The sequence below is a fragment of the Diachasmimorpha longicaudata genome, chromosome 9 (genome assembly GCF_034640455.1).
Source record: "Diachasmimorpha longicaudata isolate KC_UGA_2023 chromosome 9, iyDiaLong2, whole genome shotgun sequence".
Classification (NCBI taxonomy): domain Eukaryota; kingdom Metazoa; phylum Arthropoda; class Insecta; order Hymenoptera; family Braconidae; genus Diachasmimorpha; species Diachasmimorpha longicaudata.
The window spans coordinates 3,659,344-3,684,220 of record NC_087233.1 but is presented as its reverse complement, the minus strand read 5'-3'; the positions used below and the strand labels follow the sequence as shown (position 1 = coordinate 3,684,220).

Below are 24,877 nucleotides of genomic sequence, written 5' to 3'. Positions count from 1 at the left end.
CACATTACGTTTAAAAAGACCTCATTCATTCGATTCAATTAACTGTAACTCCCAAAAAAATCCTCAAGATCTCACGTATCAAATTAACTCCACTAATTGATTATTCTCCCCCCACCTAAATATCTCAATAAAAACCAAACAATGACCAGCAACAAAAAATTCAAACCATCAATCAACATAATCCCAAAATCTTCAAAATTCTTTTCCAAAAAAAAATATTTTTCTTCCCCCCCCCCCTCAATCCTTTACCCCATTGTACCCCTAACACTCAAATAACTGGTATTGAATTTCATCTGGACTAGAATAATAAAAATAAAGGGCGTAACGTTCTCAGGCAGATGTCAATTGGCAAGGACAACACCAAGGGAACGAAGGAAAGTAAGTACCGGTAAAAAAAAAACTCAGTATTGACCCAGTTTACGGCGCCTACGCCGATGGCTAGACACCCTCTTCCCCGCCCTGGCCAAGACCCCAGCAATATTCCCACCTAATATCCTCCGGCATGAGCATTCACAAATTTTCTCCAAAATTCATCCAAACGCAACTACCTCCAGTCTATTTACCGAGACTACCCGGTGAAATTACATGGCACAGGGGGATGAAAATGACAATATTGAACCTGGGGATGATTACACCCGTTAATATTTATCATCTTATTCATCTGTACGTTCTCTTTGGGATTTTCTTTCTTCATAATGCATCACTCAAGAACGCGAATGGGGCGATTTTTTCCTTCTCTTTCACCCCGAGAGCGCATGTCCAGGGGGTGAAATGCGCCGGCGCCGGTTAATCGCGCGCTCCATCCCTACTATTTCACCCTCAGCGGTTCGCTGACTACTTCGATGCTCGATGTACAACTAGTGCACGAGTGTAGAACCTGGGAAATAGAGTAGAATATAATTGTGGGTGACAACAGGACGAGGGATAAAACAGGGGGAGGTCCTTTGTGATTTTTGTGTTTCGGCAGTAATTTTTTTTTCATTTATTTTTTTTTTATAATCGACGGGAGGAACTGCCGGAGCGAAATTATTTTGGAAAAGCGGCGACAAAGGTCAGTTGAATATCAATAATTTCCGATAATTTCAGGCGGAATTTTGTCTGTAAAAAAAGACTTTCACTGGATGACGTGTTAAATATTAATATACGAGAGTTCGATTTTTTCCGGCTTTTTTTAACGATCCAGTTCGGGGAAATGTCTGATTGGATTTTTTTTTTTGCTGTGGATTTTTTTACTTTCGTTAGGTTTTTTGGATTCACATGGTTCGACGCATATCGCACTTCATCCGATTAATTTACAGTCGATTGGTTGATTTTTCAGGCCTCGAGGATTAAAACAAATTTTTTTTTTCATTTCCTTTGCGGAGAATATTTCGAGGAATCGATCAATATTAACTGTGAATTGGTAATTACTGGTAAAATGTCTGGGGTAGAGGACATATATGCGTAACAAGTGGTCTCTACCGTGAATATGTAAATAAGTCTCGACATTTTAATTGGTCTGCGTTGAATTTTTACGCGAAAATTATCGTGAAACGAAAGCACCAAATTATCGTTCGTCGAAGGAATAAATTTCCTGACTTTGTTCCATCGATTATTGACACTTCTGGAGGTGATGGGGACTCTAACTCGTGGGGAAAATTACGTTTAAAAAATCTACAAAATATACGAGGCATAAATATATTTTATATATTTTTTATGAATTCCTAGATCACAAATATAAAAAATATATAAAACAATAAAATTAAACTAAATAAGTAAAGAAATAAAAGAAGAAATTACTTAATTAAATCAAATGAAATTTTATAATAGAAATTAACATTTCAAGTAAATTTTTTCATTGAAATCAAGTGAATCAGGATTACAGTACATTCTTCAACATAAATATGAAAAATCTATAAAACAATTAAATTCACATGAATAAATAAAGAAATCAATAAGAAAATTCGTCAATTAAATTAAACGAAATCTCATAACGAAAATTTATATTTTAGATAATTTTTTTCAGAGAAATCGGGTTAATCCCAACTAAATTTTTATTTAAATATTTGATTTTTTGGTACCTCCCAATGTACTGAATGTAATACAATACGAGACTTTCATAAAGACATTAAATGCTTCAGCCGCTCGATGGATTACCTATTTCCCAATGTTTACTTATCCTTTACCAGGTGTTAACTTCATAATGCTTAGACCACAATGTGCAATTTTTCAATTCACTTTTATCACTCCATATAATTATTTAAACTGTTCATTTAATATCTTAGAAAGTGCTACTGTGCCATTGTTTTTTCGGCCGGATAGTTTCTCCAAATTAAATTTATCAAGATAATTGACGTCAGAAGAAAAATAAAAAAGAGTCGACGAGTTTGGATGTCACGAGAGAAGAAATCAACTTCTAAAGGCTACCTGTAGATTCTTCGTCAAAAGCGTCGCGTTTTTCTTTGTTTTCCAATATTTTTCCTCGCCAACAATTAATGTTCAACAAATTCCCTTCAAAATTCAAATTTTTGTTGCCATCCGACGAAGATAATTGATTATAACAACGAATATTTCGCTTATTCATTCACCTGTTCATTTGTTTATTTAATTTCATATTTATTTATTTATTTAGTAATGTATTTATTTATTCATTAGTTCATTAGTTTAGATCCATCGACATCACATTAATTAGCGACTATTTACAGCAAAAAAAAAAATCAATCAATTAATAAACTTCCGAAGAGCGATTGAAAGGGTATAAAAAATTCATAATAAATCATTAAATGAATAAATAAAAAATTTGGTTAATTTTTAAGTTTGTGGCCAGATTTTATTGCGGGAATATTCGATTTTAGGGGAGCACTCGTTAATATGGGATTATTATAAACTCATTCATAATAAATAAAGGAGTGGAGAGAACTGTTAATAATGTTGTTCTGACAGTTGATGAGATTTCGACGATTATTCACTGAAATTTTGATCCGATGTGGATTCAAGCTTTTACGCATGTAACTATGGGGACAAAAATCGATGAAATGCCCAGCCGAGCTGACGAAAGTGCTAACGCTACGGAAATCTTAGGGGAAAAAAATACGTTTCCAAGTTTATAATGTGGGAAAAGTTTGTTTTTCATTCTTTCATTTATTAATTTTCTATTCAACTCGGTATTTCAGAATAAGTAGATTCATTACATGCGTTGTGTGATTGTGTCTGCAGACGAAAGTTTTTTTTTTGTTTTTGAATAACGAGAAGGATTGTGATGGTTTTTTTAATTGTTATGAACAAATGGGGAATAGTTTGGGAGGTCAATTTGATAAATTTGGAGGTCGAAGGGATGAGGGGATGATGTCGATAAAATGTTGACACGTGTTGGGTCGAATGTCATTGATAGGAGGAACGATGGGCGTGGGATATGTTGAGAGAGAAAATGATAAGTAAATAAATAATGCGGAAAATGAGATATAACGTTTGGGGGAAAGAAATGGTTTTAGGGGGATTTTCGAAAATTAGTGATGGGGATTTTTTTTGGTTTTGATACAGGTGATGGAGTGGTAATTAAGGGTGTTGTTCGGTTAAATATATGCTGGACTGTTTTTGTTTAAATTTATGGGGTGAAGAGTTCAAAAAAGTCTCTGCGAAATTATCAATTTTTGGTGGAGATCGTCTGTTTTGAAATTGAGATGACAATTTTTGAAATTTGGGAAATTTTTGAGGTGTTCATTTTCAGAGCTTTAGGGCTGAGAATTTTTTTTTTAATCAATGGCTTGGTAGTTTTTTCAATAAAAATTATTTGGAGTAGAAACCGTATCCTTGAATATAGACAAAAAAAATTGAATTGATTGTTTATTTTAAAATTTTGATAAAAAATTCACGGATCTAAATAGAGCGTTAGAAATAGGAATTTTTTGAAAATCAACAAATCTATAGTTGTTGAAATAAGAGTTATCTAAAGTGGATGCCATATCATTGCATACAGACAAAAAAAATTGAATTGATTGTTTATTTTAAAATTGAGATAAAAATTCTGACAATTTGGACAAATTTTCACGTGTTCAAATAGAGCTTTACAGATAGGAATTTTTTGAAAATCAACAGATCTGTAGTTGTTGAAATAAAAATTATTTAAAGTAGACGCCATATCATTGAATACAGAAAAAAAAATTAAATCGATTGTCTGTTTTGATGTTCAGATAAAAATTCTGGAAATTTGAGTAGCTTTTCACGTGTTTAAATCGAGTATCATAAATGACCTTAAAAGCAACGGCTCGAATTAGTTTTTCAAGCAAAATTATTTGCGGTAGAAACCGTATCATTCAATACAGTCAAAAAAATTTTATTCTATCAACCGTTTTGAAATTGAGATAGAAATGTTTGAAATTCGAACAACTTGTCATGTGTTTAAATAGAACGCAACAAATGAGAATTTTTTTCTAATCAACGGCTCCATAAATTTTCAAATAAAAATTATTTGAGATAGGAGCTGCATCATTTAATACAGCAAAAATGATTAAATCAATTGATGATGTTAGTTTCGACAAATAATTCCAGAAAGTTCATAAATTTACATAATTAGGAATAGTTTCAATGAAACATAGAACAATTATATTTTTCATTTTCATATTTGCAATGCAATCGATCAAGTAATCGAACCGTTTTGGAATGCATAAACTTTTTGCAGAAATGTTCGCACGAACATTAAAAAAATTTCTGAACCCCCCAAAAAGCAATTAACAATGCCTGGGTACCTGTATTCAATTAAATTCAGTAGGAATATGTAGACTGTCCAATGCTACGGAATTTATTATAGAATTTATCTTTGAAAATAGAATGCAGCTCCAACTCGGAACGAATATCTCTTTAATAAGTTGTGAAACATACTGTACGTGATAACGTGCTCATTCACGCTCTAGGACTCCGTATTGTTGTCTAGAACGGGTCCAGGGCCGCGAATATCACTGATAAGAACACAGTAATTGAATAACATGACATAACAACAGTATTTGATTGAAACTGCAAACTTTGGAACTCATTTGCAAAATTTAAAATTATTTCTAAATTTAATTAAAAGTCATAAAAATCATTCCCTGAAAAGTAAGGTAAATTTGCAAATTTTGACTGACTGGAAATTAAGAATTCTTTGATTCTTTCAAATTTATAATAAAATATAAATATTTTAGGTAAGATGTACTGACATTTCCATGAAAACTCAGAAATTTATTATTATTTTCTGCCTCAATCGTATTTGGGTCACTGTCCTCGTAATTTTTCATGGGGTTTTCCCTCCGTGAAAATGTTTACCAGAAATTTCAATTCTTCTGTTCATTTCCAGAGAAAACTGGAGAGGAAATTTACATTTAAATTTAACTTTAATTTGATTTTTCCACAAACTTCTGAATTTTTAATGCAGCAAAAATTTCCGAGATTCACCGCAAAAACTGAGGAAACAAAGTTTTTAACAGCTTTGATATCACGAATTGTATCGCATAAAATCTTCAAAATGACAAGAGAATGCAATCAATACAATGGGCAACAGGGTCGAAATATGTGGACAATTGAGAGGCGGAATGAAACTCGAAAATTGCTGGTGAAACTGGAGTGAATCGTGTAAAATTTCCATCGAGCGAATCTTTTTTTATGGTTTCATGTATACGTGTCTTTTTTCCACTTTCCGTTGTTCTCGAGGCAAAAAAAAAACAACGTAATGGGTGGGTATGTATCGAGGAAGAGCAGCAACCCGCTGAAAATCAATGGGAAATGTTTGGAGTTGTCGGATACGACTGACAAGCTCTCATGAAAAAATTTATAAAAAAAATAGGGGTAACTATTTCATGAAAAAAAAGTTATTTTGTTTATGATAGCTATTACAACTACCAAAGATTTCGTAATGATTTTCGTCCCACAATTTTAATTGATGATGATAATGATGATGATTTTATATAAATTTCCTCTTTATTCCCATACGATAATTAATTGACTGAATATTTATTTCAAAGTTAATATTCCTTTTTCGTGTATGATAAAGTGAACACGAGTCTGAATATTATTATAAAAAAACCTTCACGAGATAACTATTTATTTATTATGGCTATAAATTAGTTCAAAGATATTTATGAATTGTTTTTTGGGTTTAAAAAAATGAAATAACGAGGAGTAGAATTCTTATTTCGTGGAGTTCACGTCAAAATGTCAAATTAAAGGAAAATGTTAAAAAAAAATTAATTAATGTGGGGGTGTATCGAAGAAGACTAGTAACCGACTGAAAATCAATGAGGAATATTTGGAATTGTTAGATACGACTGACGAAATAGTGATTTTCATCATGACAGGTATTAAAAGTACCGAAAGCATAGTAATGATTTCTGCCACAAACTTTAATTGATGATGATGACTTTATATAAATTTCCTCTTTATTCCCATACGATAATTAACTGACTGAATATTTATTTCAAAATTGATATTCTCTTTTCGTGCACGATAAAGTGAGCACAATTCCGAATATTATTATAAAATAACATCCACGAGATAATTATTTATTTTCTCCATTTTTGTCTGCATAAATTAGTTCACAGATATTTACGAAATTGTTTTTTTTGTATAAAAAAAAGAAATAATGCAGAGCAGAATTATTATTTCGTGGAGTTGGAGTCCAAATGTAAAATGAAAGGTAAATGTGTGGAAAAAAATTAATTTATCGTAACTAAAAATATTCAGAGTATAAATAACCTAGAGCTATTGGTCACAGCACTTCCAAATTCACGAAAAAATAACAGAAAACATTTTACTCACTAGAGAGAGAGAGAGATAACACGCGAAAAATGCTGATGAAAATAAAATAAAAAGAGAGTAAAATTTTCATCGAGGGAATCTTTTTTTTATGGCTCCACCTATATATCTCTATTTATTCGTATCTTTTTATTACATTACATCAAAGACCGAGCATAGTGGGCGTATCTATACATATATGAAAATCAATGAAAACTATTTGGAAATGTCGAGTGACGTATAAAATTGACCTGTTAATAAATTCCCAGTGTAAAATAAATTTTACTTCTGCTACGAAATGAGACTAAACGATTGTTTAATAATGGAGATAATTATTGTTGCTAAGGTTTATCGCGCACGGTGGGAGGGACTCGGTACTATCAGGATATAAAATTCACGGAAAAAAACTCTGCATATTTTGTATAAAATAAATCTTTGATACTGGAGTTCATTTAAATGAAAATAGTTGGAGATTTTTAACATCATTCGTGACACGTATATCCGCTCTACTTCAGCCCCTTTTTATAGAGTCACGTTTCACGCGATCCCACCTTTTCATTTTCACCCTTCTTCGTGTATCTTACCATTTCTTGGAACTTACTTTTAGCTAATATTAACGTTAAATATTAGGAGTTCTGTAATTTTCTGTGAGTCAATACGAAGATGTCGGATCAGTTCATTAAGTCTGTCGTGTGAAATATTCACTAGACGGTTTTTTTATACTTTTATAATAAATAGTCTATGAAAGTAGAAGCAAAGTGATTACTTTGTGTTTGAAATTGTCAGTTTCGAAATTGAGAGGGAAATTTTTGAAATTTGGGGACCTTTTTTGTGTTTAAATGGAACGTTGCGGATTAGAATTTTATAATAATTAAGGGCTGGGTAGTTTTTCAAATAATAATCGTCTGGGGTTGAAGTCATATCATTTAATACAGCCAAAAAAATTTAATCGATTGACAGTTTGGAAATTGAGATAGAAATGTTAGAAATTTTTTCAAATAAGAATTTTTTTAAAAATAACAACTCAATATTTTTTAAAATAAAGACTATTTAGGATAGAAGTCATATGATTGGGTGCTACCAAATAAAATGAAACCGATTGACTTTTTTAAAATTGAGATAGATTTTTTTGAAATTGGAATAATTTTTCATGAATTTAAATCGACGGTTGGAGATTAGAATATTTAAAAAATCAATAGCTGGACAGTTTTTTCAATTAAAAACTGTTTGCGGTACAAGTCACATCATTCGATACAGCTTAAAAAATTAAATCAATTAATCTTTTTGAAATTGAGACAGAAATTTTCAAAATTTCGATAACTTTTCACGGGTTTATATGGAGTATCACGGATTCGATTATTTTTTAAATAAAAAGCCGGAACGTTTTTTAAATAGAAATTAGTTGGGGTAGAAGCCACATCATTGAATTCTGTAAAAAAAAAATCAATTCACCGTTTGGCAATTTAATTACTTTTGAAAACTATTGAAATTTGGGTAATTTTTCATGTCTTTAAATGAAGCGTCCGGAGGTAGAATTGTTCAAAAATCAATAGCTTGATGGTTTTTTAAAGACAAATTGATGACAGTAGAACTCACATCATTGAATACTGGAAAAAAAATTAAATCGATTGACCGTTTTACTTTTGAGAAATAATTCCAGAAAGTTCATAAATTTACATAATCGAGAATAGTCACAATATAAAATATACAATCATATTAGAGCCATTAATCAATGCAATTAATCAACTGATCCCATATCCTGTCATCAGATTACGCCTTACTCTCAGCCATCGATCAGCCCACAAACTTTTTACCGAGACTGTCCCGCAACAACGACCTTAAATGAACCCACGAAGACAAACGTTTATTTCATATTTTCCATTCTCAATAAAAATATTAATTACGAACCAAAATAATCCATTCCCGGACATCTACTCTCATACATTTCCCCACTCATTAACATTTTAAATTATAATTGTTTTTCATGAACCTATTTACTAAAAAAATTAAATATTCTGTTTCCATTGTATCTCCTCTAAATTTAAAAAATTTTCTCGAACAAGAAAAGAAATGAGAAAAGTTTTGGATAAGTCTATTTATTCGATAACTCGATGTTCAACTCCCATCATTCCCCAAAACCGGAAGCTGCCCATTAGGGTGCCCACAAGAGAATGGATGATGCGAACCAAGACTTGAGCTGCACAACACGGACCACCGGGTTAAAGCGCATAAAGCTAACAGTACAAATTCAATTCCCTAAATAAAATAAATAGTTTAATTTAAATAATTAATTACCGCCGTAATATCAAAGGATTTATTTTACGCGAAAATTGGCATTGCCCAATGATCAAACAATTCGTTAATTGTGCTTTATCAGTGTGTGGTGTATCGTGCTGATATATTGAACTGGTGAAATTGAAAAATATTGAGGAAGTGGATGGGGATTAATTGAACGCGTGGGATGGATTCTCCGTCAAAATTTGAAAATTATGAATTCGAATGATGGACATTTGAATTATCTCATTGTCACAGCTCTTCTGACAAATACTATGAGTATATATATATATATATATATACTACGAGTGCATATTTGCGTTTAATTTGAATATCATATCCATTAACGTCAAACTGACGTCCCATTCGTCAATCATGTGAAAACATATTGATCATCAGTTGCGCATTTATTTTCTCCTCTCAATTATAATTTTTCATTCTTGATTTACGCATCAGGATAAATTGAAATTCAATTCAGTTATTAACGTTTTATATTGTTTACGAATGGAGGGATTCCTATTGTAATGTATTTCCATATGCTAATTTTGGATGGAAATGCTTAAACATGTGAGCTCATTTCCAAAAATCATGGTTTTAAAAATAGTCTGTATGTGTGTGCAGACTTGTGGTCATTTGTCCAGAACTGTCCTCATTACTCGAAAACGATGGTCGCAACGACGCGGAAATTTCGCCTGGCAATTAGTGCCTTCATTAGTGAAATTTTGAGATTAAATTCAGATTCATTCGCTGAGCGGTTCCGGAAATAAAGCGATTTCTCAAAAATCGTTTTTCGCCGATGTCTCCTTAATCGTTTGACCGATTCCATTATTTTTTTTAATACTCGTCGCGACGATGGCTATACAACTGAGTAGAGAGAAGACCATTTCACCTGCCGTAATTCAGTTTCATTCTCGTTTTTAAATTTTTTTCTTAAAATTGTTTGTGTGTGCCATAACTTAAAAAATAATCGAGCTGAAAATTTGAAATTTCGTACGCTTTTAGGTCTCATCTTAACAAACTTTTATTGAAGATAAACGAAATCGATTCCACTTATTTTTTTTAATGTTGATTTTAATTTTTTAATGTTCATCTTACTGTCGTCTATGTAGACCCAATCAAATATGAACATCCTCCCCCCCCCCTCTATTGAAAAATTCAGAGATATCCCCATTTTCCTATTTTTTAGTTAAAATTTACTTTTCGATATTTTAACACGTGGCTAAACTTCGGAGCGAACATCTAAACCAACGAACAGCAGTTTAAATTCTCAACTTATACTCATTCATTAAATACTAGACCAATACCTCTAGTATTTTATTTATCTATAATTTGTTTATTAATGTCATAATTTAAGAGAACATGAATTTGATCGAATCCCTTCCAAAACTTCCTACCAATTCAATTAAAAATTTTTTTTTATATTTATCCATGAAAATGATTCATCTAATGATCACTTTAATCAATTAATCAAAATAATTAACCAATTTGTCTTCGTTCGTTGTTACAGAGAAGTGAGCAATATGGACATAATCAAGACTAACCACAAGTAGTTCATTGTACACCGGAAAAAAAATTGAAACAAAAAGAACAAATAAATCAATCCCTCGGAAGTTAACGACGTCTGACACTCGTAATAAAAGCTGACGGAAACAATGAAAACAAATATGAGAATATGCAGTCATCTCTGGCTTTTGTGGACAGTGATGGGTGTTGTCAAAGCCCAAACGGCCCAGCATTGTCCACCACCAGCGTCAATAAAACCCTGTTGGTGTTCAGTTAAAAAACTCGGTCTCGATATAATATGCGAATACACCGATCACACGCACATAAGTACAGCCATGACAGCTCTGAAAAGCCAGCAAAATACGATAATATTTTACTTGAAGCTGCGACACAATAATTTACCGAAACTTCAGGGATTTATTTTTCTGGGACTAATTGTTCAACATCTTACGATACACAACAGCACATTGGCGACGGTTGAAGAAACTTCTCTAAGTTCTATCGGTAAATTTTGCAATTTTCCATTAAAACATTTCTTTAAAAAAAAATATGATGTGGAAATTTTTCCCCATTTTACTACATTTATAACGATAATTTATTTCCTTGCACATATACTTTAATATAATATATCTTACTTATGAATATCCGTACACATATGTATTTGTTTATTTAAAAATGCATTTTCTATATATTTTTTCATCAATTTTCAATTTTTTTTTCACTTAGAAATTTTTTATATATTCTCTATCGTATGTGATAAATTTATAACGATATTTCATTTCCTTCCATACATAATTTGCTTAATTGTTGAAGTATAAAATATATATATATATGTAATTATATATATATTATATACATATTTAAAAATACATTTTCTACATTTTTAAAATTCAATTTTCAATTTTTTTCTTCACTTACAATTTTTTTTCGAATATATTAATACATTCAGATAAATAAAAAATGTGTATAACCGATTATTTAAACAAATTTACAGGTAAACGACTAACACAGCTGGACCTCTCGCAAAATTCACTGGTGGCTGTACCATCAGCAGCTTTAGCCAATCTCCATTCACTGATGATTCTCAATTTAAATAGAAATAAAATAAAAGATCTTCGCAGTAGATCATTTGCTGGATTAGATACATTGGAAATGTTGAATCTGTACGAAAACAAAATCAGCAACATTGAGCAGGACGCATTCACTGGCCTTGACGAGTAAAGGGATTTCATAATATTTTATGTGCAGTCGATGATCAATAAATTAAATTCTGAATTCTTTTTTTCTAGCCGTAAGCTAAAACGCTTGAACTTGGGTGGAAATCTATTGACAGCTGTTCCAACCGTAGCTTTAGCTTCACTCGATGTTTTGAAGAAGTTGGAAATGCAGGAGAATAAAATTACGTCGATTACAGAAGGAAATTTCGCTGGTATGAACAAAAATTAATTATTTAATTATGTTGTCAGTTACAATATGATGAATTTTTTTGTTAATTTCAAATTAAATATGAAGAAAATTAAATGTGTGAGGAGTTGTGATGATTGGGAACAAAATTTAGTTTCTCATTTGGAGGATTAAATTTAATAAGAAAAATACTTAAGGTCGGTGTGGTGGGACAGTCACTGTAGAAAGTTTATGCGGGGTTAAATGGGCCAGATTGGAGCACAATCGTGTGACAGTCTGTAGTCTCACTTAATTGATTACTGTGTGCAAGGGCATCTAAAGTATTAATTAAATTAGTAATGAGTTGATTTATTGTGAGCATTTTTAATTATTTAAATTTATTAATTTTCTATAATTATTTCTCGCAAAATAAAACGGGCCATCGATTCAATTTTTTTTATCTGGATTCAATAATATGTCTTCAACCTCAAATAATTTTTACTTGAAAAACTATCGAGTGATTGATTTTTAAATAAATAAAATATAATTCGTGAAATGAAATGAATTATAAGTCATGACACTCCATTTAAAGACTTGAAAAGTTACTCGAATTTAAAAAATTACAAACTCAAATTCAAAACTGTCGATCGATTCAATTTTTTTTTACTGTATTCAATGATATGTTGTCAACCCCAAATAATTTTTACTCGAAAAACTATTGAACCGTTAGTTTTAAAAAAATTCTAATCCGTGACGCTTCATTTAAATACATGAAAAGTTACCTAAATTTAAAAAATTGGTATCTCAAATTCAAAACAGACAACGTCACCCAAAAAGTGATAATTTTGCAGCTACTTCTTTGAACTATTCATCATAAAAATTTGACCAAAAACTATCCAATACATATTGTACACCCTAATCACCTTAAATACTAACCACACGTCGATTTTACAGGTCTGAAGGGATTGGATTCATTGGTATTAGCGCACAACCAAATACGTGAGGTACCTGCGCGTGTATTTTCACACCTGACACAATTAAACTCTCTGGAACTAGATGGAAATCTTATCACTCACGTTGATCCTGACGCATTCATCGGTTTAGAGGGTGAGAAATCGTTTCCCTCGTCCGCTAGATCACTCGCTCGCCCCTTTCAGTCCCAAACTGCCTTTAACGTCCAATAAAATCTCAAAAAATGCCTAAACTGGGTAAAATTTTTTTGCAGAAAATCTTCAATACCTGCGACTCGGAGAAAATAATTTACACGCTGTACCCAGTGACGCGTTGCGGAGACTCCATCGTCTACGACACTTAGACCTGAGATCGAATAACATCACAGTTTTGCCTGAAGATGCGTTCACCGGTTACGGCGACTCAATAACTTTCCTGAATCTCCAGAGAAATTTGTAAGCGACTCTATAAATTTTTATAAACTAAAAACACTCCAATTTTAACCCAACATTTTTTGTTCCAGAATTAAACATTTGCCTCCTATGATTTTTGAAAATTTAAATTCCCTTCAAACACTAAATCTGCAAAATAATAAATTGACCCACATACCGGAAGAAATTACGGAGACAGTCATCGATACGTTGATAATGCTCGACATAACTGGTAAGTTGATAGATTGTTAAAAATAAATAAACAAGAATGATAATAAGTTCATCAGAAACCCAATACGATGGGCTAGAAATTGTCTACTTTCTTCTTCATCCCAGTTATCAATTCCTGGATGATGAAAAATAAATATTATCGTACACTATTATTATTATTGTTCTCTCAAAAATACGATTATTATTAAAAATAATAGGCAACATACTAATTAATAAGCCCCTGTTTAAATTGCAAATACTGTTCTGCCTTTTTTCCTCGTGTTAAGCAAAACAATTTTTAAAAATTAAAAATTGCAAAAAAAAAATATATAATAGATATTATATAATATATTATATATAATATATAATATATAATATATATTATATATAATAAATTAATATATTATATATAATATATTATATCTAATATATGACAATGATATGCGAAACCAGTGTATCTTTCTAGTGAATTTGATAAACGGGTAAATTAGGTCCCTGTACTATCGACCGACCCTACGGTCAGGGTTTTCCATGGTTTCCGTCAGTCCCCGTGCAAATGTCGTATAGTTGAGGGAAAGTCAGTTCCCTGGGGCCCCAGGGGAGGGAAATGACGTGTGAAAAAATCCCGACGAATAATAATATTAAAAACTGATTTTTAAATTCAGAAAATTTTCGATTTAATCCAAAATCATTTCAATGAAATTCTAGATAATCCGCTGATTTGCACGTGCGATCTGCAATGGTTCTCGGGGTGGTTGAAGAATCTGAAGGACAAGGATGACGACATAATGTCTAAAAAAAGGACTGTGTGTACAATGGTCCAGGACAATCGGGAGTATGCGGTGCAAAATATTCCACTGGCAAAAATGGGCTGCGTTGGTAAAAATGCTGGGCGAGTCTCGTCGTCCGGATTTGTGTCCTTCCACCCTTATTTGGAGGTCATTCAAGTGTTTATGACCGTTGGAATTTTAATTCTCTTGTAATTTTTGATTCCCCCATTGACGAATTATTTTTAGTTCTCTTGTTTTTGATTTTGTTAATTTTGTTTCATTTCTCTATCGATATCGCATGACTCGTCTGTTTTTCATTGAAACTTTGACAATCGAAAGCCACATAAGTTATCGAATTTTTTGATAAATTTTGTTGATGGATTTTTTTATTGGTAAACAACAGTGGCTATGTGATAAAAATAATGAAAGATGCGTCGATGGTTGACTCATCCCGAGAGCGACGGGACATGGGCAATCATTGAGATTGGATGAGAGAAAAAGGAAAAAGGAAAAAGGTTTTTCCCATTTATTCAAAAACGATACATATCATGATCGTTGGTAATACGTATTTATGGATATGATTATACATTTTTCCCCCTTTCGATCTTCCACTGGTATTATATTTAGATATATTTACACCGGTTTATTGGTCACCGGGGGATAAGTACGAATTTCAGAGACATATCACAAAAGCGCGTTCCAACTTCCTCGTTTATCAGTCAAATTGAAAGAAAAAACGAGTTAATTGTCAAGCTTTCAAGTTGAATTGAAGTATTTTCCATAATGATGCCTCAAAGATAACAATAAATTTTATATATTTTTAAAAATATACAAAAATGACGGTAGATAAGTTTGCAAATAATTTTTTTTTAATTTAAAATATAAAATTTTTTTTTGTTTGCGGTGTGGAGACCACTTTATGGGCTATTGATAGTGCCAGTGTATTAAAGTGATTAATTTTCTGTGAGTCTAAGTGTGACATGCATGGAGGAATGAAACTGGAGAGTACCTTAAGGTTCTTGTCGCGCTACAGTCTCGGTAGAAAATAATTTTCTGTAATTATTTCTCGAAAACAAAGTGGTCAATCAATTTAATTTTTTCCACTGTATTCAATGATGCGACTTCCACTAAACAATTTTTATTTAAAAATTTACCCCATCGTTAATTTTTAAACAATTCTAATTCGTCAAATTCCATTTAAACACCTGAACATTTTCTTAAACTTCAAAAAATTCAATTTCAATTTCAAAATGAACAATGTCAACCTGAAATGATAATTCCACGACTACTTTTTGCAACAATTCACCCTAAAAATTAAACCAAAAATTATCCAACAAACATTTTTCCAAATAACAACTTTAACCGTAAATTACGTTCATCGAACTGTAATTTACGTTCACGTTTTTCCGTACAGCGATAAATATTAAAATTTGTAGGGCCGCGTTGCCTTCGCCTTGGATCGCGTTTCCTTTACTTATAATACCGAATGGAAATTACATAATGACACAGCTTGATGAAACGTAATACACTGAACCGGAAGTGAACACTTTGTGCAAAGCAACAATTCAAAGACTCCAATTTTATTCTTTCCTGCTGTCCCCTGACTCCCCAAAAGTTTTTGCATTCCCCACAATAAAAATTCCACCCCATTTCCCCTCAATTTCCTCCCAACCCACAACTTAAACATTAATTTTACGGCACTGTGGAAAATATTTCATCACCACGTCAACAATAAACAATCCCGAGGAAGTTGAAAATGTGATGAAAATCACCGAAGAGTCTATTGACCCAAAAAAAAATATATAAACGCACTCGTTTCAACTACATATCATATTAGTCTTAAATAATCCATTTTACCAAAGCTATGTGTTTACTAAATTTAATTAATTAATTAGTGTAAATTTACTTTCAAAAGCAATTGTAGTGCGAAAAATTTCTACCAAAAACCACCAACAACAACATGAAATTAATCTATGAAAGTAAAAAATATATTTATGATATATTCGATATATATCATACTTTATTATATTATTATTGATGTAAAATTTTAAGGTGAATTTAGGATCTCGTGGCCATAAAAATCATATACATATCTCGTGAATTCCCAAACTTTTTTTTTTGGGAAATCAATAGTGATCGAATCAGAATATTATACATAAATAAAAAATACAACTTTAAGATTTTTTGAAAGTACCCTATTCGTTGAAAAAAAATGAACTATTGACGTCATGTTTATATTAGAAGAAAAAAATTATTGTTGAGGATGGAATAGGCGCCATTGTAATAGACTAGACTATCACGCATGTCCATATATTATTATTATTCCTATTATTTTAATAATTATTTATGGATAAGGGAAAGGGGTTCGCCGATTAGTTAACGATCGACATAAAAATTCACTCGAGTCAGGAGAAATTTTCTTCGTAATTTTCAGTGGAGGAAAAATAATCGACTTTCCCTTTGCGATGATATACTAAATACCATTCTATAATGGCCCTATATATTAATATAGAATACGTAAAAAGTATATCATCGCTTTCCCCTCCAGTCAGTTCAAAAATATTTTTTTAATCATTTAAGCGACGATAGAATTTTTTTTAGTTAAAAAAACGTGTCTCTCCCATCGAGGGGTTGTCAACAATTTTAAAAGTTATTTAACGCATACTTTACGACAATTGGGGTAACTATTCATCGGCTATGAATTAAGGATCGAATTAAATTTGTAAAATCACAGCACACGACACACGACACAATCGAATTGATAATTAATTTCGAGAAAGACTTTGGACAAAAAATTTCTGTCATTAACGAGACTAGAGTAATAGTACGTTAACATCCCCCTGAGTTTTTTTTATTTCAAGTTAATCACGTTGAGACATATCGACTTGCTGGTGACGTCGTAGCTGGACGTGCGCCTGTTATCTAATCAATAAAAGACTAATTAAATTAGTGAACGTGTATTTTTGTACAGGTGGCTAACAGCTATCAACGAAAAAAAATGATACGAATGGATAACCTCCCCTGACCTACACTGATAAATATTTAGATATTCTGGAGGCGATTTACAAAAACTCGTCGGTATTTTTAATGTTGATAATCCTCACCCCTCACCTCCTCACCTGTCCCATAAATAAAACGAAAAAACTAGCGAAAAAAAAAAATATTAATCTCGAGTTTTCCATTCTTCCATTATCCCACTGTCGAGGGAGACGAGAAAATATATACATAATATATATAAATATATATGTACGTTTTTTTAGATGGTAAATGAAAAAATAGTTCAGCAGATATCACGCGAATATCGCAATCGCACGATTCACGCGTTTGTAACGACAATTGGACGTAGAAATAAATTTTCATTATTTTTACGAATTTATTGTGAAGCGATAAATTGTATCGAATATTTAAAACTATTGTGTAAACAATATTATACATTCAGAGGGTGAAAAATCGTGCATTTGTGGTTCATACCTATTATATGTCTATAAACAATATATTATATGAAGTTATAACAACATTTTTCTCGTAATTTGACGAAATTACATCGTAGAAACGTTAGAGAATGAAAAAAATATCAATTACTCCAATTTTTCAGATCGAAGATATTTATAATTAGTTGGAAACACTAGTTCCTCGAAGAGAATCTATATGTATTCATGATTATTTATAAATTTTCGAAATTTATGGGATTATAACAGTTGTAACTATGATTATTGTTATGGTGAATACTTACTTCCAGGAGACGTGATTAATAAATATTAGAAACGATTGTTTTGTTGTTTAAAATAATTTTTTTATCCCTTTTCTACTGATCAATTTTGTTTTTTTATTATCAGGCGATGGAGTATGAGCTTTTTAAATGTTTTTGGGAATCAAAACGTTCCTTTTTCTAACTCATACTATGTTCCGAGTATTGATTGGAAAGTAATATTAATTATTTTCCAATTAATACTCGAAAAAAAATTATTTTCGAGTTTTTTAAGGGGAAAAAAATGAGGATTTTATTCAATAAAATTACATTTTTTTTGTTATTAAAATGGAATGAATACATAATATAAATTTAAAAATATCGAGGATATTTTGTAACTGATATATGGTATATCGCCACTGATCGCCTCATAAATCTCAATAACTATCAAAAAAGGTGAATTTTGGAGCCGGAGTGACCATAAAAATGGAAATATTCTACGATAATTCGATCGTAATTCAATGAAATTGGATTTATCATCCATCATTTTGAAAAACTATTAACACAATTCAAAATGGTCTAGAAATATATCGACAGAGTTTACGAAAAGGTTCGGAAAATCAGACGAAAGTGACTGATTCAAATGAAACTTGAAAATTGGTTTTTAGTTTCAAACTCTCATGAGTCAATTAAAAATCATCAGAATGACACGCCCTAGGTGTCATTTTGAAGCTTATTTAATGAGCTTTCCAATCACTACATCATGTGAATTTTTTATGCCATGAAAAGATGGATTTGACCCGAAAAATAAAAAAAAAACTTCGTTAAGAACACGAATCGTTAGATAGTGGAACCTCAGAATTGATTTTTCGTTTAAAAGTCTCATAAGTCAATGAAAAATGATCGGAATTAGACGCCCTAGGCGCCATTTTGAAGCTTATTCAATGACCTTTCGAATCACTGTATCATTTGAATTTTTTCACAACATGGGAAGATAGATTTGTTCCTAAAAATAAAAAAAAACTTCATTAAGGACGCGAACAGTTATTTTTTTTTTGTGTAAAACTCTCATAAGTCAATGAAAAATCATTAGAATTACATGTGTTGGGCACCATTTTGAAGCTTATTTAATCGCCTTTCTAATCACTGTATCATTTAAATTTTTTCATACCATAGAAGGATGGATTTAAACCTAGAAACCAATGGAAAACCTTCGGGTTCTAGACGCGAATCGTTATGCAATGGATTATTCATCAATTCTTATCGTAAATTAAAAAAAAATAATTAATCCCTTGCGTATTCAAAAAGACAAGATAACACTCATCGAAACATGTGGCACACCCTGACCACGATTATACATATACCAAATGCAGTAGTTTCTGCACTTCGTGCTGATATGAAATCCCGTGAATGTAAAATGCACGAGTTTTAATAACAAAACTGTTGCCAAATGCATATGTAGAATGAGTAAGTCCCACTATTGATTACAATTGTTCAGTTGGCCTTAACATTCTTTCCGAAACGTAATAACAATAATTATTTTCCATTTACATTCTATTAGGCAAGAAAATGAAATTGCCAGTAACAGCAGTGGTTGCAGTCATGGGAATTATCGAGGGTTTTGTCAGTCGCGTTTCCACAAATTTCAGTGAAATAAATTTTCAAAAATCTGACAATTTCAGCGACGAATGGGAACAGATGAACGAGTCAATCCCGGAATTTTATGGCTCCCTGAATTCGGAGTTTGGGAATTTGTCGGATTATTGTGACGTTCGGGAATGCAGAGGGATCACTTGCCGGGATATTCCCGAAGGGAGAGACGTCGGAGTAATCGTATCCGGATTTATATCCTCCACTTTTCACGTAAATAATAATTTTGAATGTCCCATAAACATTTTTGTATGGCTATATTTTTTTTTTATTTTAGGTCCTATGAATTTAATTGATAGGGAGCTTCCGAATGGGAGATTCGATCAAATTCATGTTCTCTTAAACTATGACATTAATAAACAAATTATAGATAAATAAAATACTAGGGGTATTGGTCTAGTATTTAATGAATGAGTATAAGTTGAGAATTTAAACTGCTGTTCGTTGGTTTAGATGTTCGCCCCGACGTTTAGCCACGTGTTAAAATATCGAAAAGTAAATTTTAACTGAAAAATAGGAAAATGAGGATATCTCTGAATTTTTCAATAGAGGGGGGGGGGAGGATGTTCATATTTGATTGGGTCTACATAGACGACAGTAAGATGAACATTAAAAAATTAAAATTAACATTAAAAAAAATAAGTGGAATCGATTTCGTTTATCTTCAATAAAAGTTTGTTAAGATGAGACCTAAAAGCGTACGAAATTTCAAATTTTCAGCTCCATTATTTTTTAAGTTATGGCACACACAAACAATTTTAAGAAAAAAATTTAAAAACGAGAATGAAACTGACTTACGGCAGGTGAAATAGTCTTCTCTCTACTCAGTTGTGTAGGCGTCGTCGCGACGAGTATTAAAAAAAATAATGGAATCGGTCAAACGATTAAAGAGACATCGGCGAAAAACGATTTTTGAGAAATCGCTTTATTTCCGGAACCGCTCAGCGAATGAATCTGAATTTAATCTCAAAATTTCACTAATGAAGGCACTAATTGCCAGGCGAAATTTCCGCGTCGTTGCGACCATCGTTTTCGAGTAATGAGGACAGTTCTAGACAAATGACCACAAGTCTGCACACACATACAGACTATTTTTAAAACCATGATTTTTCGAAAGTAGTTCACACGTTCAAACATTTCCACTAAAAATTAGCAAATCAAAATAAATCATCATTAATATTCTTCCATTCGAAAGCAAAAACATAAAATCGTATATTTCAGGACGAGGGTCCTAGGGATTTAATCACGTGACGTTGGACAACGCCTCGCGACTAAATTCCCTAGATCACTAGTCATGAATGCAATTTCCCCTAGTGATTTTCTCTTCTTCAAGTTCGAGGAAAGGCCGTTGCCAATTCTTGAACGAGAAAGACCAAAAATTACTCCCAAAATCAATTTTTTACAGGTGCAGTGCCCACACGAGACTCAAATTTCCTCTCTGAGGCTGAAAAATTGCAGTTTTTCCGGTGGAAAATTGAACTCCCATTGGCTCACAACACAATATTCCGTCATTGACTTGACTTTTGAAGACTGTGGCTTCACTAATATCGAGAGTAACGCATTTTCATCAGCATTTGAAGCCACTAAACGTCTCGCGATGATAAATACAGGTGTCAAGAAATTACGGAAACACATGTTTCAAGGCTTTGGCAGTTTGGCAAGCTTGACGATTCGCAACTGCCCAGTGGACGAGGCGGACTACAATTTACTCGAAAACGTCGCTGACGTATTGGAAAATATCGAGTTGAACGAATCGATAAATGACGTCGGAGTCCTAAAAAACATAACGAGTGGACGTAAATTATCGAACGTTCAATTGATATCGATGCGGGGAAACACTATATCGAAATTGTCGTCCGAAATTCTCAGCGGATTTCCGAACGTCAGGTCGATTTATTTAGACTCATCGAAGATTAAAAGTATCGATGCCGACGCGTTTCAATCGTTTAATTCACTTGAACAAATTTATCTGAACAATAATTCTCTCTCGACTCTCCCAGCGAACACCTTCGACACGATCATATCGATTAATCGAAATCTGAGGGTTATAATGAGCGATAATCCCTGGAACTGCAGTTGTTCGTTCGTGTGGATCCAGATGATGATCCGAAATCGACCGAATTTGTTCGAAAATATTCCGAAGTGCACGACACCCGAGAGAAATTCTGGATTAAATTTTTTGGACGCCGATTTTTGTGGAGAAATCGAATCGACAAGTGTTACCAACCCTCCGGAATCATCGATAAAAAAAATCGATTGTCCTGCGATAATCGATAATCGAAACTCATCTTCGATATATCGAAACTATCGATTGTCAGCGAAAATCGGAGGATTTTACGTCGAGTATTGCAATAATGGAAGTGTCCTCGTTCACGTCGAGCCCTCCAACAACCCCCAATCACTCATTTGGTTCAGGAACTCCCGCAGAAATAATTCGATTATTATCGATTGTTTGATTGTCAATAATTCGATAATTTTGGGCAACGTCCAGAGGCATTTGGCGTACACCGTGTGCCTCCTGGAGGAGACGAGGGGTCTGTCACCCCTGAATTGTCTGGCTATGACACCGGGACTCGCTGTCAAGAGGGGGTGGCTCGGGGTTGATGACAAGCCAGCTGCGATCGTCATCGTTTTGGCGATCACCAGCTTGGCATTTGTCATTGGGGGTGTCTTCTCATTTTTAATTGTTCTCAAGAATCCTCACCTGATCAGGGGAAGTCACAGGGTGATTATGGTCAAGCGTGGACGGGTGGACGCCATGATCCTGCCCAAGGGGGTGTTATGGCATGAGGTAGACAAAGAAAAGGGCTCAAGCGACGGCGGGAAATTTGAAAATAATCTTCGATCTGAATATTTGACGCCGATAAGTCGATCGAGAAGTCTAATATTTCAGGGGAATTATTATGATACGATTAAAAAATCGTTCTCTCGAGAACGTAGGGGTGGAATTCAACCGCAGGCGCCAGTCGAGAGGGGGTGGAAGGCCCAAAATTCGGAAAGTTACGATGTTCCGCCGCCATTGCCGCCCTATCCCAGGCGGGAGAGAGAATTTTCCACGAATTTTCCGTAATTATTATTTAATTAAATTTATTTTATCTTCTTCTTTCTCGATTTTCATTGACATTTACATTAATTTCATTCATTATTGAATTAATTGTAGATTTTTTATGATCAATTGTTATTTTGCTTTTATGATTGTAATTGTAAATGGAAAATAAACAAAGGATCAAAGGGAATCCTTGTACATATATTTGATAATTGGTCGACGATTGGATTTTTTCCTTAAAAATAAAATTTATTCGATACAAAGCAATTGAAAAAAATCAAAAATTCGGTTGGGAAGAGCGACATTATTGATATATAATAATAATAATAATAATACAATATGTATTTGGTAATTTCGTAATGAGAGAAGATAACACTTAATGACAGATGTGTTTGGATTTTTTTTTATTAAAAATCCTTTTTTTTGAGACGTCCAGAAGGTGTTCGATGTTAAATAACCCAGTCCTTGATCCGGACCCCTTCAAAAATTAATGGCGATTTTTTTAGTGAAAAACGTATATGAAATCTTATCTCCAAAATTTTTTCAGATTTTTTAACTAATCCACTACAGAGATATGATTTTTTAAAAGTATTTTTGGTTTTTCTAGCATAACTACTGTACTATTCAACCGATTTTAATAAATAAAAAAAGAAAATCTTCGTCTCTTCGTAGCCCATTGATATATATTTTTTAAACATTTTGAAATTTGCTACCTGACACATAAAACATCGAAATTCTAAAAAAAAAGATGGAAAAATTGAAATATTTCTAAACAAGACTGAATCAGTTTTTATTTAGATTTATTTCAGTTTTAATTTTTTAATGGTTCAATTTGTGATGACATTGACTGCTTTAAAAGCTCAAGATGCCATAAAATACTTTCAACATTAGTAGAAAATTAACTGAAATCCTCATCAAAAACTTCTCAAGTAGATTTTTCACTTAATTTCATTTTTTCTTTCGCTATTTTTCGTTCGTTTTCTTATCATTAATGGATTCTGACTCGATATTCCCCCTCCCCCCTTTTTTTTGAGTTCTTCTTCTGTGTTGAAGATGATGGAGACTGCGATTTACTCAAATTGGAGAACCTTCTGGTTGAAAAATGAAAGAAAAATCGAAATTTATAACGAATTTAGTCGTCGAACAGAGAAAATCTTTTCAGATAAAAATAAACTGACTATTGGCTATGGCCAGTCAATAAAATCCGTTTGCCCATCATCACGTGAACTGAGATAATTAGAGATAAATATCGCCAGATAATGATCACTAAGTGCATACCTAGAAGGTATAAAATCATCTTCTCTGACTGATGATTATTTTTAGTTGGCTAGAGGAGATATCCAAGAGCAAGAGCAGCTGCTGACAAGTCTCTACTTGGTGGAAGTGGAGTTGAGTTGAGGCAGATGTTTATCATGTTAGACGTGTGTATCGATATTTCATCTCATTGGGCAAACGTTTAAAAGTGTGTTTTTAGGTCTCGTGCGGGGTGACTACCAGGGGCCAATTACAACATTGGCAGAGGATTTAAAATGGAAGGAAGGGGGCATGTGTCATTTTGGCAATGAGCTAGATTAGTCGAATGGTATATTCACTAATCCTAAAATACTGTAATGTTAAATGAGTACACGAATTTAGTTAAGGATCCACGATTGGAAGTATTCGGTAAAAATGACTGAGAAATTGACGAAAATTTTTGCACGTGGGGAGAGAAAAAAATGGGAAACTTTCGAGGAATTTTCCGCTTCATTTATTTATAGTTGAGGAAATGACAAATGATTTATGGGATGAAATTTCACTAAATGGAAAATATGGAATATTGTTGTATTGTAAGTTCATTAATTGTTATATTGAAAATTCATAATGGATTCATGAAAAATTCATAACAAATTCATTATTATTAAATTCATTGATATCTTCATTAGAGGTTCTTAATCAATTTATTAAATAGAAATTATATGATGGAAATACGCGAGGAAAAAAAAGTTCGGGGAATTTTTCGCGTCATTTATTTATAATTGAGGGAATGACAAATGATTTTTGGAATGAAATTTCATTAAATGGAAAATATAAAATATTGTTGTATTGTAAGTTCATTAATTGTTGTATTGAAAATTCATAATGGATTCAATAAAAATGAATTCCTTCATTAAATAAAACATATGGAATATTTTTGTATTGAAAAGTTATCGATGGGTTCGTTAAAAAATCATAACAAATTATTATAAAATTC

General features: G+C 32.4%; 2 protein-coding genes across 4 annotated transcripts; both read left to right on the top strand.

Moving 5' to 3' along the window:
• Positions 1-828: 828 nt before the first annotated feature.
• On the top strand, positions 829-18,032 carry LOC135165688 (insulin-like growth factor-binding protein complex acid labile subunit). Of its 3 annotated transcripts, none has more exons than XM_064127213.1 (8): positions 829-1,051; positions 10,523-11,022; positions 11,513-11,735; positions 11,808-11,947; positions 12,856-13,008; positions 13,127-13,307; positions 13,376-13,515; positions 14,202-18,032. In XM_064127213.1, the coding sequence occupies exons 2-8, from the start codon at positions 10,668-10,670 to the stop codon at positions 14,474-14,476; spliced, it is 1,467 nt and encodes a 488-aa protein (XP_063983283.1). In that variant the 5' UTR covers positions 829-1,051; positions 10,523-10,667; the 3' UTR covers positions 14,477-18,032. The 3 variants fall into 3 exon arrangements, with proteins under 3 accessions (XP_063983283.1, XP_063983285.1, XP_063983284.1); XM_064127215.1 differs by lacking the exon at positions 829-1,051 and adding an exon at positions 8,962-8,981; XM_064127214.1 differs by lacking the exon at positions 829-1,051 and adding an exon at positions 8,996-9,294.
• A 1,024-nt stretch (positions 18,033-19,056) lies between these two features.
• On the top strand, positions 19,057-22,917 carry LOC135165719 (uncharacterized). The gene is made up of 3 exons (XM_064127290.1): positions 19,057-19,418; positions 19,513-19,814; positions 21,007-22,917. The coding sequence occupies exons 1-3, from the start codon at positions 19,415-19,417 to the stop codon at positions 22,669-22,671; spliced, it is 1,971 nt and encodes a 656-aa protein (XP_063983360.1). The 5' UTR covers positions 19,057-19,414; the 3' UTR covers positions 22,672-22,917.
• The last annotated feature ends 1,960 nt before the right edge of the window (positions 22,918-24,877 follow it).

Coding starts and splice junctions, on each gene's coding strand:
- LOC135165688 (XM_064127213.1), top strand. CDS start 10,668: ATGAAAACAAATATGAGAATATGCAGTCATCTCTGGCTTTTGTGGACA. Junction 11,023..11,512: donor AACTTCTCTAAGTTCTATCG/GTAAATTTTGCA, acceptor ACAAATTTACAG/GTAAACGACTAACACAGCTG. Junction 13,516..14,201: donor GATAATGCTCGACATAACTG/GTAAGTTGATAG, acceptor ATGAAATTCTAG/ATAATCCGCTGATTTGCACG.
- LOC135165719 (XM_064127290.1), top strand. Junction 19,815..21,006: donor TTATATCCTCCACTTTTCAC/GTAAATAATAAT, acceptor AATTTTTTACAG/GTGCAGTGCCCACACGAGAC.